The sequence below is a fragment of the Prionailurus bengalensis genome, chromosome C2 (genome assembly GCF_016509475.1).
Source record: "Prionailurus bengalensis isolate Pbe53 chromosome C2, Fcat_Pben_1.1_paternal_pri, whole genome shotgun sequence".
Lineage (NCBI taxonomy): Eukaryota > Metazoa > Chordata > Mammalia > Carnivora > Felidae > Prionailurus > Prionailurus bengalensis.
Window position 1 is genome coordinate 123,722,797 of NC_057350.1, and position 17,041 is coordinate 123,739,837.

At 42.5% G+C, this 17,041-nt stretch overlaps 1 protein-coding gene across 3 annotated transcripts in view; it reads right to left on the reverse strand.

The window, feature by feature from the left end:
• Positions 1–1,580: 1,580 nt before the first annotated feature.
• CLSTN2 (calsyntenin 2) overlaps positions 1,581–17,041 on the reverse strand; it is a 608,534-nt gene continuing 593,073 nt past the window's right edge. For all 3 annotated transcript variants that reach the window (XM_043595270.1, XM_043595271.1, XM_043595272.1), the window contains 5 exons: positions 9,030–9,200; positions 8,411–8,556; positions 8,180–8,303; positions 7,320–7,504; positions 1,581–5,461 (listed from right to left, as the gene is read on the reverse strand). In XM_043595270.1, the coding sequence (XP_043451205.1) occupies positions 5,258–5,461; positions 7,320–7,504; positions 8,180–8,303; positions 8,411–8,556; positions 9,030–9,200 (830 nt within the window). In that variant the 3' untranslated portion in view covers positions 1,581–5,257. The remainder of the gene's footprint in view (positions 5,462–7,319; positions 7,505–8,179; positions 8,304–8,410; positions 8,557–9,029; positions 9,201–17,041) is intronic.

Genomic DNA, 17,041 nt, shown 5'->3' on the forward strand with positions numbered 1-17,041 from the left:
GCTGCTGGAAGGGAAGCATGCCAACAGCTCATGAGACCGGGAGACCCTCCTGGGCAGGGCCGTGCCTCATTCATTCACCATTCCCTGTTTCTGGCACAGGGCCTGGCACACCATGGGTGCTCAACAAGGATTTGCTGAACTACACTGAACATAGCTGCAAACACAGAATCCCATCTGTTCGCTAATGGCATCCAGGGAATGTTTGATTGCTTTCTGGGGTGCTGGTGGAGGTAACTTCTTGTGTCTCTTTGTGTCTTCCTGGGAGAGAGTCAAGTTCGACATCTAGCCCATAGCCCTTATAAAGCCAACACTCCTTTGTAGTTGGTGCCAAATGGAAAACTAGAGCAAGATCTATAAAGTAGGTACAGAATAAATTTATAAAGTAAATAAAGGCAGGGAAATGAAGGTCTGGAGTAGACTTCAAAACTTTGACTGCTCATTTCCTTTGCCTAGAGTAGGGCAGCAGAAAGTGATTACATGAAAATTAAATTGTGCCAAGGGCTTTGGCTTGTCAGCCTCGATAAAAGTCTGATGCAGATAGAGGAACCTATACCATCCATAGCCCTCCAAAGTATTTTGCAGGGGCTTTGGAGATCCCCCAAAGGCCCGAGAATGACTGTACCTAAAAATCATCTACTTTTCACTCGTAAATTATTTCAAAGAATTAAACTCACTCCCTCGATTTTTTTGTAAAACTGATTTGGTTAATTTCAATGAGAGTATGGTTAAAAAGTCCTCTTTTCTTCCTCTTGCTAATATTGAATCATAGAGCCAAGTAGACTGCTAATTTTGAAATGTGCTGGGTAGGGCTTTCTACTGATTATGTTGCTATTGATTCAGTCAACAGTCTTTAGGATCATTTTTAGAGCAATGGCATGAGCAGGGCTAAAATGGAAATCAGTCTGAGATAATGAACACTCCTGCTTAGAAATCATTATGGGCTGAGTCGTGTAGGGAAGGTGCTGCTCCTGGGAATTGACCCTGAGCTCTAGGGGGTTAGTGCTCAGTGGTCAGTCAGTTCCTGGACCCAGAGCTTGGAGTTCTCGATGAATGATGAATGATTGCCTGTGTTTGAGTCAATTCCACCAGTAACAGGTGTTTTTTGTTTTTGTTTTGTTTTGTTTTTTGGTTGTTGTCATTTCCTCGCTGGGACATGGACATTTAAAACAGCTTAATTAAGGGCTATGGAGTTGCTGTTCATTTTGGAGGCAAAGGCCCCTGGGTAGTTGAAAGAAGAGTCTAAGACAGCAATTTTCTTTTCCTTGGCAAATGGAGGACTGCTTTTCATGAACGTATGATAGAGGTGTGTAAGTTAAAGCCCGCAGACCACATCTGGCTGGCTGCTGGGTTTTGTATGGCCCATGGGCTCAGCAGAGTTTTTCAATTTTTAAAAGGTTGAAAGTAAAAAAAAAAAAGTAATAAAATTTCATGATATGTAAAAATATGAATTCAAATGGTCGGCTTTTTTAGTATTCATAAATAATTTTCTTTGGAACATACCATATCCATTGGTTTATGTATTGTCTGTGGCTTGTTTCATGTTATGGTGGAAGAGTTGAATACTTGCAACAGAGACAATATGGCCTTGCAAAGTACAAAATATTTACTATCTGGCTCTTTACAGATAGAGTTTGCCGACATCTGCTGTATGTACAGGCACGGAGGACATTGCTTCCCACCAGGAGCCCTCTCCCTGGAGGGTCCATGTCCACAAGGTACAGCTCTTGTTACCTGCAGAGATGTGTGGTCTAAACTTTGCTTGATAGGATGATGGAGAACATTCAAGAAAGTGGTAATGAACTAAGATCCCACTAAAATCACATTTTTGTTATCTACATAAATTTGGGCCTTGGTCAGACTTAAAGGATTTGATTAACTTACTAGAATATACTTTCAGTATTCTTTAAGACAGGTGACCAACTGGTTGATTCCTTTACTCCATTGAGGCAACTCAGTCTATACTGGCTTTTTCCATTTCAACCTCCTCTTCCTCCCTGTCACCTGAATCACTTGAGAGGTTTTAGCCTATTTTCCAGCTCCAGAGAACAGAATCTGGTCATCCTCTTGGCAAGATAAACAATGGTCTGGCCTGTGGCCAGATTGGTCAGCTGTTCCTCTGGGGTCTGAGCCTGCATCTGCTGCTGCTGCTGTCTAGATGCCAGGCTGCATGGCGTCTGGGCCATCTGGGAGTTCTGGTTCCCTGATACCAGCATATGGAGTCTGGAAAATGCTGGGCCGATTAGTGACATTTTTCACTCGTAATTAGAATATCTGGTAGAGGGCAAGTGACATTACTTGCCACTCACCTGAATACCACCTGATGCTTTTGCTCCTTTTATATAACCATTCCTCTTGTTCTCATCCATGGTGATGAGTAGGGCATGGGATGTGATAAACATCCGTTGATCTAGCAGCATCAAGTGTTTCACTTGTGGAGCTGACATGCAGTGTGACCTCCTACAATAGGAGTTGATGGAGAGGGTCCTGATGTGTTGTTCCCCTTGTTTCCCTCTGTCAATCTAGTCACAGATGATTGAACTCTGCTACCCTAGCCAAATGCCACTTTGACCTGCTTCTCCCATACCCTCCCTGATGTATGCCCCAAATAGCTCACTCAACCTTGAGTAAGTGATGCAGAAATTGGAGACAGCCACAGGGCATGAGGAACACCTTCCCACCCCAACCAATCCGAACATACTGAGCAAGGTGCTCTTACGAAAACCAGACTTAATGTTTTAAATGGAAATCCAATTAAAAAGAATTCATTGTGATGAGCACTGGGTGTGGTATGTAAGTGATGAATCACTAAATTCTCCTGAAGCTAATATTACACTAAATGTTAACTACCTAGAATTTATATAAAAACTTGAAACAGTAAAAACAAATTATCTTATGAATAACAAAAGTTTAGTTTTAAACCATAAATTTGGCTTTTACTGCCATAATTTTGGGAGAATTCTGTTAGCTCCTAAATGCCCAACTGGAGCATTTTTTAAGGGAATTGGGAGGGCTAAGCAGCGTTACCTATTTTCTCATTGTAGACGTGCAGACAGCCTGATAGAAAAGGGTTTTTTTTTTTTTTTTTTGGTTGGGAGAATTCACAGATGTGTCTATTTCCATTCAATGAATATAAAATTCCAAACTTCTCCCTTCATTTTTCCCTAAGAGGGAAAAGACAAGAGCACTTGTGATTGTGTTCCTCTTCTTCCTGTGACTTCTCTCCCCACTCTATGTCGGTCTCTTGTATAATTTCTATGCGTATTTGTTTCTCCTTTGCAACTTTTATGTCTCTGAGGGGGAGGAGCTCATCTCACTCAGCTTTATCATGTCCCATCATTGCTGGCTGAGTGCTTAGCACACAGTAGGTCCTCAGCAATGCCTGTTAGCGGCATAAATATGAATATAAGTAGAAGCAGGGTGGTGGGCACTGGACCAAGAGTGGAAGGTGGGGAGTCTAGTCTTGTCTATGCCTCTGAATGACTCTGAACAAGATGTTCAATCTCTGAACCTCAGTTTACTCGTAAGGGAAATGTTCCTGACAATAGATATCCCAACTCCCTGATATAATTATTGTGAGGCTCAAAGGAGGGAACAGATCTGCAAAAACCACTTTCAGTGGTGGAAAAAGCCACTTAAGGTAGTTTTCTTGAATCAGAATTTTGCAAAGGCCTATCACGGATCCTCACTGGGTGGAAGACACTGATGATGGTCCCCCTTATGCTTTGTTTTGGTGACATGGTGAATAAAATGAACAGATTCTCTTCTTTTGAACCTGAATGCCATTGTGACTAGGGGCCAGCTCTGTGCCTATGCCAATATGGGATGGGGTAGGGACTGCAGGAGGATGGGGACAGATTGTACATACTGAGGACAAAGCCAGAGACATTCAAAACAAAGATGGTCTCAGAGCCTCGTGGAAGTCCTAGGATGGTCCTGTTTCTTGCCTGCTATTCTCTTGGTCACAAAAGAGCACAGATGAGTTACTATAGCAACAGTTCTCGTCATGAGGTGTCCACATTAGGATGGAGGTGGAAAAGATTTTCTTATTAAAATAAGAAGAAAGAAAGAAATTAGGTTTTCAGATCTATTTGCCCTCCACCCGAAGTGTTGCTCCTTTTATGAGAATAAAGCAGCGGCTGTTACTATCACAGATATGCTTCTAATTCCTAGCATTCAGATCCCCAAACTTTTCATTTTAGATCCAGCACAGTTCATGCTTGTCCTAATACATCCAAGAGGAATGTATTTTTTTAAGAGGAAAAACAGTGTGAGACAGGTGATGAGGGACCCTAAGACTAGATGCTGAGACCCTTCTTAACCTCTGGCTCAGGAGACACCGTTCACCCCTGTCCCCCAGATCTGTGCCCACCATGACGCCTAGCTGCTCATCTCATCAGCCTTTCCTTTTGGTCCCTGGCTGCAGGCTTGTCATGCTGTTGCCTGGGGCAGTGCCTCTGTGGCGTGCTTCCTGGTTTCTGCAATGTCCTGTGGTGGCAGCCCCCAGCAGGGCACCAAGGCAGGTAGGTTTGCAGATAGCTTTGGCTGGGGTTCAGGCCCTGCTGTGGTCAAGGACCTATTCTTGGTTTTGGACTTTTCATCTAAGCTTTATGTGGCCTCCAAAAGGATAAAGGGGAAAGGTTCTCCAAACTGGGGAGGGTGTATGTTTGCATGTGGGTGTGCACGCGCCTATGTGTGAACCTTTCCCTATACATTTAATTTTGCCTCAACAAGGATTTTCCTTTAAAGTGTTAAGGACTGAGACCTCTTGTGTGTGAAGTCTGACCACCTTGCCTGTGTGAAGCCACCTGAAGAGTCAGGTAAAGAGAACCTGCTGGTCTGTGTGGAAGAGGAGACTGGGTCAGGTACACGCACAGTGAGCTGGAACCCAAGGTCCCTGGCCATGGGGAACCCGGGGGAGGTGAGTGACATAAAGGCTTACTTTCTTCCCTGCAGAGAAAAGCAATGGCAGAACTCTGCAGATTGGCCGGCAGGATGCTGGGTGAGCCCAGGGCAGGAAAAGTGAGGGCTACAGGACAAAGTCCACCTTGAAGTCTCCACTAATGACCCTGGGCTTCTTGGAACTACCCTGGGGCTGGGACATAGGGAGTGCCCAAGGCATAACGGGTGGCTTCCAGGACACTGGGGAGGGCCTGCCCAGACCTGTCCTAGAAATCAGAGGCGACATGTGATAGACTTAGGTGTACACTGGGGTGAGGCTTACAAAAGGGACACGTGGGTGGGCGCAGACAGCTGGGCACTAGTAGGGAAGGGCGGAGTCGTCCCACTCCAGCTGGGCTTGCCTGGCTCCACTCTGCCCATGTCTGCCCCTGCCCATCCCTTCCTCCTCCTCTTCCTCTTCGCTGTCCTCTGAGTCACTGCTGCTGGAGCTCACGTCTTCCTCTACTTCTTCCTCCTCTTCCTCCTCAGTCTCTTCTTCTCCATGCCCTGGTTCTTCATGTTTCTGGATGTCAGGGAGAGAAGGTATATGCTCATCAGGGGCTGAGCAAAAGCTGCTTTGGAACCTAAACGTTTCTTCCTCCACTAAGGGAATATTTTGGGCCCCTTGAATTCCTTTCCCTTCACGCTAAATCCTTGGGCCTGGAGATCTGCCTCCTGGATGGGCAGTCCTCTGGTGAAAGGGAAATGGGAGGGCTAAGGACAGCGAAGAAATAGCAAATTCTAAGATCTGCACTCAAGGTAAATTGTGTGTTTTAAACACAAGACATTGAAGCCCATCCCTTCCATCATTTAATGAGCCTTTTATGCCAAGGTTTGCTTTCTGGCATTTCTGAAGCCTGTCTATATGGAACTTTCCAAGCCTTAAGTGTTTGCTTTTCCAGGAGATAATGGCATTTAAGCTTACGGCCTGTTCCCAGGTGAGATTATATTCTCTGGGAGCAGGTCGTCTTTTCAGCCAAGACTCAGGTGTACTGCCCCTCCGAAATACTCCTTTGGGAAGGACCATGGTCCTCATTTTCCATGCCTTCCCTCACCTTCTGAGACTTGTGTCCTCAAACTCAACCCCACTCTTTTCCAGTTCCATTCCCCCTACCCTCCTGGCCAGCTTTTTGGTGATTCTAGCAAAATCTTAGTTTTGGATTTATGTTTTGAGTTGCTGTTTGCTGTTGTGTGATTGTGTCCCCTCCCTGGAGTGGCTTCCCTTCTACTTTGCCCCCTGCCCCCATTCTTCAAGGCCTCTCTCAAGCTAACCTCCTCCAGGAAATCTTTCCTGAATACTTGAGCCTCAGTGGATCTCCCTACTCATGCTTCACTGACCATTGGAATCAGCAGGTTAGCCCTCGGTAAGAACACTCTTGCCTGGTACTCAGATTGTTCTAGGCAGAGTGGTTTATTTGCCACACCTGAGGCTCAGCTCTCTGAGAGGGAGATGCTTGTGTTCCTGTGAGTGGTGCACTCAGCATTATACCTACACCCTGTGCTAGAAGAAGCTGAGCTGCACTGGCACTCTGGCTATGAAATTGGAGCATGAGGCCAACTTAGGGGGACGCTGAGGAACAAACTGGGAGAATCTTCATTTCTCAGTGACTTTTCCTGATCTTCCCCTGCCTCTAGCACCCAGGGCCCATGGGCAGACCAAAAGGTACTTTGATATTTGTATGTCCAGAGCTGGGGTCTTAGACCCTCATGGGTGGATGCTGGAGGTTGCTGGCTAACTGAAAGTTATGAATGTTAGGATCTGGTAACCTTGAGTTGAATATTGGCAATGCCATTACCAGCTGTATAAGTTTGAGCACTTTTACTTTCCTCTCAGAGTTGGTTCCCACCTTGGTGAGGATGAGGACTCCTACTTCACAGAGGGCTGTGAAGATTAAATGAGGTGGTATATACAGAGCTCCTTATGCAGTGTCTGGTATAATGGGGCCTCACTGAATGGCAAGTATTGATGTTATATTTTTGTTTTAACCTGTTCTGAACCTTTACATGAGCTCTGCAGGCAGGATGGAGCAAAGCCATCTAATTTACACTGTTAATCAAAAATTCAATACTCAGTTTTTAAGTGTTAGTCAGCTCTGAGTTAAATACTATGGGGGAGGCAAGGGATAGACACCACATGGCTGCTTGTCTTAAGAAATGTCTGGTTCTGTTTGTAGGGTGAGAGCGATTCACACGTTTTTAATCAGTGAATGCAGCTGGTAGGAAAGTATGGTCCATGCAGGTTGCGTGGGCTGGAGGTGCTCAGAAAAGGGAAGGGTCAGTGGGGCTGGGCTAGTTGGGGCAGGGCTTCCAGCACAGGAAAGGTGGAGCTGGTGGAGGGGAAGCATCCTGCCCCAAGATCCCAGCCCCTGCACGGGGATCACCTCCATGGGGTTGACTGTGATAGTGAGCGCAGAGTCGTCCCAATCCATCTCCGCCTCCTTGGCAGCCTCAGTCTCCTGGGTGAAGTGCTGGTGGGCGATCCGGACCCGGTACACGCCCATGGCCACGACAAACACCAGCATGCACACGGAGATGATGATGACCACTGTGGCGATGCTTGGGACCACTGGAACAAGGAAGGAATCCACGTGACATGGTGAACGGAAGGACTAGCTCAGTCTTGGGATGGTGTGTGAATGAAACATCCATGTGTAGGTTAAAATCTGCTCTACCATTTCTCAGCTGTAGAACTCTGGACCAGCTCCTTACCCTGTCTGGGCTTTATTTTCTTCATCTATACAATGGGTAATTGTGGGAAGTAAATGAAATAACTAACTGATGTAAATTCTATCTCTGGCTTTCCCCCTCAAACTCTAGGGCAGCGTCCACTGACAGGCAGGTGACTGTGGAATTTCATAAGGATGGAGGGCCCACCAGACAGTAATATAAATGGCAAGACTAGAACAGAAATAAGGGTGGGAGACCCCAATATGGTGTACATATGCATGTGTGTGAGCATATGAAGGGGTTCATGGAAAGCTTCACACAGGATGTGGCTCTGAGGCCTAAAAGACTTGGAAGATTTCACCCTAGTACTCTGTACTAAACTCTGTTATGATATGTTGTGTGTAACTTCTTTCCCTGACTGGCCACTTACTGAGACTGTGAGTATCTGAGAGGTAGGGCTCCCAGCTTTCCCATTTCTGGGTACCTGTAGCTCCTGCAACATACCTGTTAGTGGGTGGTCTTCAATCACAGTGACCACCTGGTATCCTGAGGTCCTTCCTCCAAGGCCACCTACCTGAACTGCGCTGGATGCTACTCCGGGACTCGGGGTGGTGGACAGACTGTAGGAAGGGAGGCTGCACAATAAGGTGGCTGACGTGCTCCTTGTCTGACATTCTGACCTCATGGAGGATGCTGACCTGGGAAGAGCAGGGAGAGGTGCTGCTGACCAAGAGTGGCAGGTGGGCCCAGACAAATGAGGAACAAGTGGGTGTGAGATTCCCTAATGATAGCAGGGCTCACTCACCTCGAGGTTGAACTCATTGCTAGTATAACGTCCATTGAGTTCTGAGCACTTGATTCTAAACCGTCGGGACTCCAGGGAAGCTGGATGCCAGTTGCGGTAGCGGATGTGATGCAGCACCTGCTCATAGCGGCTCATGGAGCCCACACCTGTGCCAAGAGACCACACCTGTCATAAGAAGGCAGAAGATGGGGGATACAGGCTGTGGCTGCTGAGACTTGTGAATCTCCTGAATTTTGAGATGCTTAAGGGCAATGAGTAGGCACAGAAGTTCTAAGGAGCCAATTAAACTGACCCACAGGATTTCCAAATACATTGGTCTCTGACCAGAATGTTTGGCCTCAGTCTGTCAAATGCTGCTATAATATTTGCTGAGATCAAACATTATAAGATAAAGCATGCACCTACTTTGTGTAGATGTTCCCAGGAATGAGATGTGGGCCAGGTCCTCAAGATACTGGAGTAATTCATGGAAGGAGGGACTTTAAGTCCATGCTCTGAGGTCAAGAGTCTCCACATGACCCCTATTCCACAGGTGCCAGAGTGCCATCACACTCATGACTCTCGCATGAAGGCGCTCTGAAAGGACACCACCAGGTGAAGGGGCCAAGTGTGGCCTTACCATAGATGGAGTAACCTGCGGTGGAGTTAGTGGCATCCAGGTGTCGCTGATGGAGCTCACTGTGGTTGAGCTCTAAGCATTCCTGTCTTGGGTCCAGGTCCCCTCCAAGTACCAAAATGTCACAGAAATCTAGGTTATGGAGCATTTCTTCTAAGACTGCTGATTTGGGGGCTGAGGGAAGACAGACACATGGGAAACACAGGCATGAGGACAACTCAGACAGCAGGCCTTGTATGTCATCTTCCTCCTTTGCGACTACACCCCAGGGTCAGGCTGGGTCAGGAGAAGAGGCTGTGCCATCCCAACCACTGTCTTCACTGCTCAGATGAACGCCCAGGTAGGCCCTGAGGTTGGAGGGCATGGATTTGTGTGAGAAACACGAAAATCATAGTCAAAAGATACGTGAATACCAGCTCTGCTACAGAGATGCTTATAATGTTAGAGAAACTACCTACCTCTCTCTTTCCTCATCTGTAGGGAGAGTGAGGGTCTTGAGAGGATTGAAGATCGTGTCTGGCATCTAGTTAGGTGCTTCATAAGCAAAAGGTAAGTGCCTTTCTACCATGCTTCCCTAGCTTTCCCCATGGCGGCATGGTATATGTGTCTGTGACCCCCAACAAACCTTGGGTTTTTCAAGGGTAGAGGCACTAGTTTTTTAGGAATGACTCCTCAGTATCTAACCCAGGGGCTCATATGGAGCATATCACTACACATTGTTCAAAGAGAGAAGCATTGTTAATATAATCAAATGGTTAAGTAAACTGGTTAGTTGTCAAGCTTTTGGTCAGTTTAACCATCGTTGCCTGATTTTATGACCACAAATTTCCCAGAGGGATGTCTGAATATTTGAATGCTGGACAGGTTGGAAGTCCTAACTTAAAAATGATTGGGACTTCTGGGGAAGATGGCAGAGTAGGAGGACCCTAAGCTCACTTTATCCCAGGGATATACCTTGATAACACCACATTAGTGTAAATAACCCAGAAAATAATCTGAAGACTGGCACAACAAACTCCAAAACTAAATGTAGAGAAGAGGCCACATGGAAGAGGATAGGAAGGGAAGAGATGTATGTACTCAGGAGCTAAACGAGTCCATGGGAGGGAGGGATGCCATGGGTACAGATAGGGGAAAAACACAGACGCTCATGCCAGGCACCCCAGGGATGGGGAACCTACACAGAGAAGATTAATCCCCATACCATTTGGCTTTGAAAACCAGTTGGGTATAATTTCATGAGTTCTGAAAATTGGCTTAACCCCTAGAACATTAAAAATTAGTGGGTTTGGCTCTGGGGGAGCCAAAGGGTGAGAGGAAACTCTGTCCCTCTCCTTCCAGAACCAGCACAACAGCCCATGGAGATATAGAAGCAACAGTTTGAAAAATGCCCAGGGTATAGTGAAGGGAGATTTGTTTTTATTCTCAAAGTGTGTGCAGAGGGGCAGAGGTCATTGGGAGACTGCTTTAGGAACAAAGGAGCTGGTGGGCACCATTTACCTCCCCTGCTCCCCAGCCTAGATACACAGACACCTACAGGAACCAGCACAGCACCAACAAATGCTACCTAACTTGCTAGCAGTGCAACTGCACCCAGGTTCACCTACAGAAATGTCCCCTCACATAGCAGATGTACATAAACCTTGCTAAAACCAAGTGCCATGCCCCAAATTCTGCTGACTGGCCCCCTCCAAAATGCCCTTGGCTGGAGCCCATCCAAAGTAGTGCCACAAGCCTGGCAGTGTGTAAGCAACCCCAAAAGGACTAGCACTGCTCCAAAGTGATTCCTGGCCTTGGAAAATGGGATGATAAACACACATACCAGCCAGACTACAGCCCTAGTAGTAGGCTGGGGGAAGATCTCTGATCTAACTGCAGGCCCCATCCACTAACAAAAGCTACTTAGAGGCCAATACAGGGAAAGAACCCTGCAGTGCGATACTACTGTGATGAAGGCAAAAGCTTATCCACAACAGTAGAGCACACACAACACACATAGGAGACATTCCTGAAGTGCCAGGTTGTAGTCAACAGGGGACACTGCAGGGCACCATAGGACCTCTTTTTCATAAGGCCACTACTTTCAAGAGCAGTACATATAGCTGACATTGCTTACACACAGAAGGTTAGACAAAATGAGACAGAGGAATATGTCCCAAATGAAAGAATAGGACTAAATCACAGCGAGAGACCTAAACAAAAATGAGAAGATTAATATCTGTGATACAGAATTTAAAGTTATAGTCATAGAGATACTCACTGGACTGGTGAAGCATAAAGGACCTCAGTGAGTTCCTCAACAAAGAGGAAACCTAAATCACCAGAGATGAAGAACTCAATAGCTGAAAATAAAAATACACTAGATGAAATAAATAGTAGACTAGAAGAAGAAGAAGAGCTCAGCAACCTGGAGGACAGAGTGATGGAAGGCAATAAACCTGAACAGGGGAGAGAGAGAGAGGGAGAGACAGAAAGGAGACTTGGAGAATTCTGTGACACCATCAAGCATAACAACAGTCACACTATAGGGATGCCAGGGGAAGAGAGAAAAGGGGTAGAAAATTTGCTTAAAGAAATAATACCTGAAAACTTCCTAAATGTGGGGGGAAAAACAGATCCAGAAGGTACAGAGAGCCCCCAATAAAATCAACCCAAGGAGGCCCACACCAAGATACAATCATTAAAATGGCAAGAAGTAGTGACAATTTTTAAAACAAGAAAAAGAAAACAGATACAAAGGAAGCCCCATAAGCTATCAGCTGATTTTCCAGCAGAGAGTTTGCAAGCCAGAAGGGAGTGGCATGATATATTCAAAGTGCCTAAAGGGGAAAAAAACCTTGCAACCAAGAATACCCTATCTAGCAAGGCTATCATTAAGAATAGAAGGAGAGAAAGAGTTTCCCAGGGAAACAAAACATAAATGAATTTATGGTGACTAAATCAGCACTATAAGAAATGGGAAAGGGGATTCACTGAGTGAAAAGGAAAGACCATAAGTAGCAGTAAGAAATTTAGGAAGCACAAGAGCAGTAAAAAACGTCTATAAAAATCAGTCAAGGGACTCACAAAAGAGTATAAAGTATGACACCATGTACCTAAAATGGGGGGGTGGGGTGGAGAGGAGTCAAGAATGGGTTCAAACATAAGGGACCATTAACTTAATACAGATTGCTAAATGCAGAAGATGTTATATACAAACCTACTGGTAACCACAAATCAAAAAAAACCAGAACAGATATGTAAAAAATAAAAAGAATGGCATCCAAGCATATCACTAAAGCCAACCAACCGTGAGAGAAGAGAGCAAGAACAGAACAGAGAAGAACTACAAAAACAACTATAAAACAAGTAACAAAATGGCAGAGAGTACATATTTACCAATAATTACATTAAATGTAAATGGACTAAATGCTCCTAAAAAAGACACAGGGTGATGGAATGGATAAGCAAATAAAAACAAGACCCATCTGTATGCTGCCTACAAAAGACTCATTTCAGACCTAGAGAAACATGCCGCCTGCAAATGAAGGGATGGAAAAGCATTTATCATGTAAATAGAAGTGGAAAGCAAGCTGGGGTAGCAATACTTCTCTCAGACAAAATAGACTTTAAAACAAAGACTAACAAGAGACAAAGGACACTATATAATCATAAAGGGGACAATCCAACAAGAAGATATAACAATTGTAAATATGCATCCAACATGAGAGCACCCAAATACATAAAGCAGCCAATAACAAACATAAAGGAATTAGTGGAGAATAATATTAGTATATGTGCTGCCGAAGTGAGCACAATTAGTTGAGAATAATAAAATAATAGTAGGGGACTTTAACACCCCACTTACATAAATGACAGATCATCCAAACAGAAAATCAACAAGGAAACAGTGGCTTTGAATGACACATTGGGCCAGATGAATCTAATAGATCTATTCAGAACAGTGCATTCTAAAACAGAATAAACATTTTCTATTACACCTGGAACATTTTCCAGAGTATATATTAAGTCATAAAGTCTCAATAAATTCATAAAGATCAAAATCATACCATGCATCTTTTCCAAACACAGTGCTATGAATCTGGAAAGCAACCACAAGAAAAAACCTGGAAAGAACACGAATACACGCAGGCTATTAGAATGTTCTAGTAAACAATGAAAGGGTCAACCAAGAAATCCAAGAGTAAATTTAAAAAAATACATAGAGACAAATGAAAATATAATGGGCCAAAATCGTTGGGATGCAGCAAAAGCTGTTCTAAAAGGGAAGTTTATGGCAACATAAGCTCGCCTCAAGCAGGAAGAAAAATCTCAAACAACCTTACACCTAAAGGAGCTAGAAAAAGAACAACAAACAAAACCCCAAACCAGTAGAAGCAAAGAAATAATAAAGATTAGAGCAGAAATAAATGAAATAGAAACTGCAAAAGCAATAGGATAGCTCAGTGAAACCAGGAGCTGGTTCTTTGAAAAGATGAACAAAATTGATAAACCTTTAGCTGGACTCATTAAAAGAAAAAAAGAGGACTAACAATCAGAAATGAAAGAGGAGAAATAACCAACACCACAGAAATACAAAGGTTTATAAGAGAATATTATGACAAATCCTATGCCAACAAGTTAGACAACCTAGAAGAAATGGGTAAACATATAATCTCCCCAAATGGAATCAGAAAGAAATAGAAAATTTGAACAGACTGATCACTAGCAGTGCAATTGAGTCAGTAATCAAATACTTCCCATAAAACAAGAGTCCAGTACCAGCTGGCTTCACAAGTGAATTCTACCAAACATTTAAAGAGTTAATACATATTCTTCTCAAACTTCCAAAAAATTAAAGAAGGAAAGCATCCAAATTCATTCTGAGAACAGCATTACCCTGATACCCAAACCAGATAAAGACACTACCAAAAAGGAAAACTACAGGCCAATATCCCTGATGAACATAGTTGCAAAAATCCTTAACAAAATATTACCAAACTGAATCCAACAATACATTAAAGAAATCACTTACCATGATCAAATTGGTTTTATTCCCAGGATGCAAGGATAGTTCAATATTTGCAAAACAATCAACACCAAACATCACATCAACAAGAGAAAAAATGAAAAACATATGATCATTTCAATAGATGAAGAAAAAGCATTTGACAAGGTAAAAATTCCATTCATCATAAAAATCCTCCACAAAGTATGTTTAGAGGGAACATATCTCAACATAATAAAGACCACAGATGAAAAACCCACAGCTAACATCATACTCATTGGTGAAAAACTGAGATTTTTCCCCAAGATCAGGAAGAAGACAAGAATATCCACTCTCACCACTTTTATCCAACATAGTACGAGAAGTCCTAGCCACAGAAATCATACAACAAAAAGATATAAAAGGACTACATATTGGTAAAGAAGAAGTAAAACTTTCACTATATGCAGATGACATGATACTGTATCTAAAAAACCCTATAGACTCCACCAAAAGACTACTAGAATTGATAAAGGAATTGAGTAAGGTCTCAGGATACAAAATCAACAAACAGAAATTTCTATACACTCACAATTAAGCAGCAGAAAAAGAAATTAAGAAAATAATCCCATTTAAAGTTGCACCAAAAATAATAAGCTACCTAGCAATAAACTTAACCAAGGAGATGAAAGACCTGTACTCTGTAAACTATAAAACACTGATGAAAGAAATGAAGATGACACAAAGGGAAAGACATCCCATTCTCATGGAGTGGAAGAAGAAATGTTAAAATGACTATATTTTAATGCAATCTACAGATTTAATGCAATCTCTATCAAAATACCAACAGCATTAGAACAGAACTAGAACCAGAACAATCATAATATTTTTATGAAATCACAGAAGACCCCAAATAGCCAAAGCAGTCTTGAAAAAAAAGAACAGAACTGGAGGTGTCACAATCCCAGATTTTGAGATATACTACAGAGCTGTAGTAATCAAAACAGTATGGTAGTGGCACAGAATAGATGCATAGATCAATGGAACAGAATAGAAAGCCCAGAAATGAACCCATGCATATAAGTCAATTAATCTGTGACAAAGGAGACAAGACTATACTTTGGGAAAATGATGGTCTCTTCAACAAATGGTATTTGGAAAACTGGATGGCTATATGCAAAAGGATGACAGTGGACCACTTTCCAACACCATAGACAAAAATGAAATCAAAATGGACTAAGGACCTAACTATAAAACTTGGAAACCATAAAAATCCTAGAAGAGAGCACAGGCAGTTATCTCTCTGACAATGGCTATAGGACCATTTTTCTAGGTATGTCTCCTGAAACAAGGGAAACCAAAAGCAAAAATGAACTATTGGGACTACATGGAAATAAGCTTCTGCATAGCAAAAGAAGCAATCATCAAAACTAAAAGACAACGTACTGAATGGAAGAAGTTATTTGCAAATGATAAAGGGTTAGTATCCAAAATATATAAAGAATTTACACAACTCAATACCCCAAAATAAATAATCCAATTAAAAAAATGGACAGAAGACATGAGCAAACATTTCTTCCAAAGAAGACATTCAGATGGCCCATTAGACACATGAAAAAAGGCACATCACCACTAATTATCAGGGAAATGCAAATAAAAACTGCAATGATACATCACCTCACATCTCTCAGAATGGCTAAAGTAAACACAAGAAAAAACAACTGTTGGCAAGGATGTGGAGGAAGAGGAACCCTTGCACACTGTTGGTGGGAGTGCAAACTGGTGCAGCTGCTCTGGAAAACAGTATAGAGGTTCCTCAAAATATTAAAAATAGAATTACCATACGATCTAGTAATTCTATTGGGTATTTACACAAAGAACACATAAATACTAATTTGAAAAGACATATGCTCCCCTACTTTTATTGAAGCATTATTTACAATAGCCAAATTACAGAAGCAACCCAAGTGTCCACTGTTACATGGAAGGATAAAGAAGAGGTGGTGTGTGTGTGTGTGTGTATATATATATATATATATATATATATACACACATATATATACATATATATATATATACATATACACACACACATACACACACACACACACACTCACACACTATGGAATATTATTCAACCTAAGAATTAAATCTTGCCATTTATGACAACATGGATGGATCCTGAAGTGCAGCAAGTCAGAGACAAATACTGTGTGATTTCACTCGTGGAATTTAAGAAACAAACGAACAAAGAAGAAAAGAGACAAACCAAAATACCAGACCCTTAACTGTAGAGAACAAACTGATGGTTATCTGAGGGGGGATGGGTGAAATAGGTGAAGGAGATTAGAGTGCACTTATCATGATGAGCACTGAGTAGTGTATAGAATTGCTGAAAATGTATTGTATACCTGAAATTAACAGAACACTGTATGTTAACTATACTGGCTTAAAAAAAAAAGTGGGATTTATGGAGTGCTTGCTATGGATCAGGCACTGTGCAAACAATCTTAACAGATATTAAGTGGGGGTGCCATTATTATCCTTATTTCACCAATGGTGAGATGGAAGGTTCAGGGGTGGGGTGGACTGCCCAGGCTTACACAGATAGTAGGGGAAAAGCTGGTACAGAAACCATGACTTTCTGATTCCACGGTTTATAAATTCATAATCTTTGGGCTAGTAGTCTAAGTGTTTTTGATTTCACAGCCTTTTTTTTTTTAAATTTCTGAACCAAGATCATTTAAATATGGTTATTTATTTATAAAGTGGACTAATATATTTTGTGGATTATAAAACATTTATGAAAATAGAAATTAAAAAGCATTTACTAAAGAGGGGAGAATTATTTTAAATAATTATTTTCTATTTTAATTTTTTAGTGATACCAAAAATACTTTTTGCTCTCACTGGATATACATTATTATAAATAATTTCATATGATTAATTTTTAAATGCTTGTTGCTTGTTAATCCCAATGGTTTCATGGATCACTGGCAAAATCTGAAAGTCTATGAATATACATTTAGGACCCATCATTAATGATAGT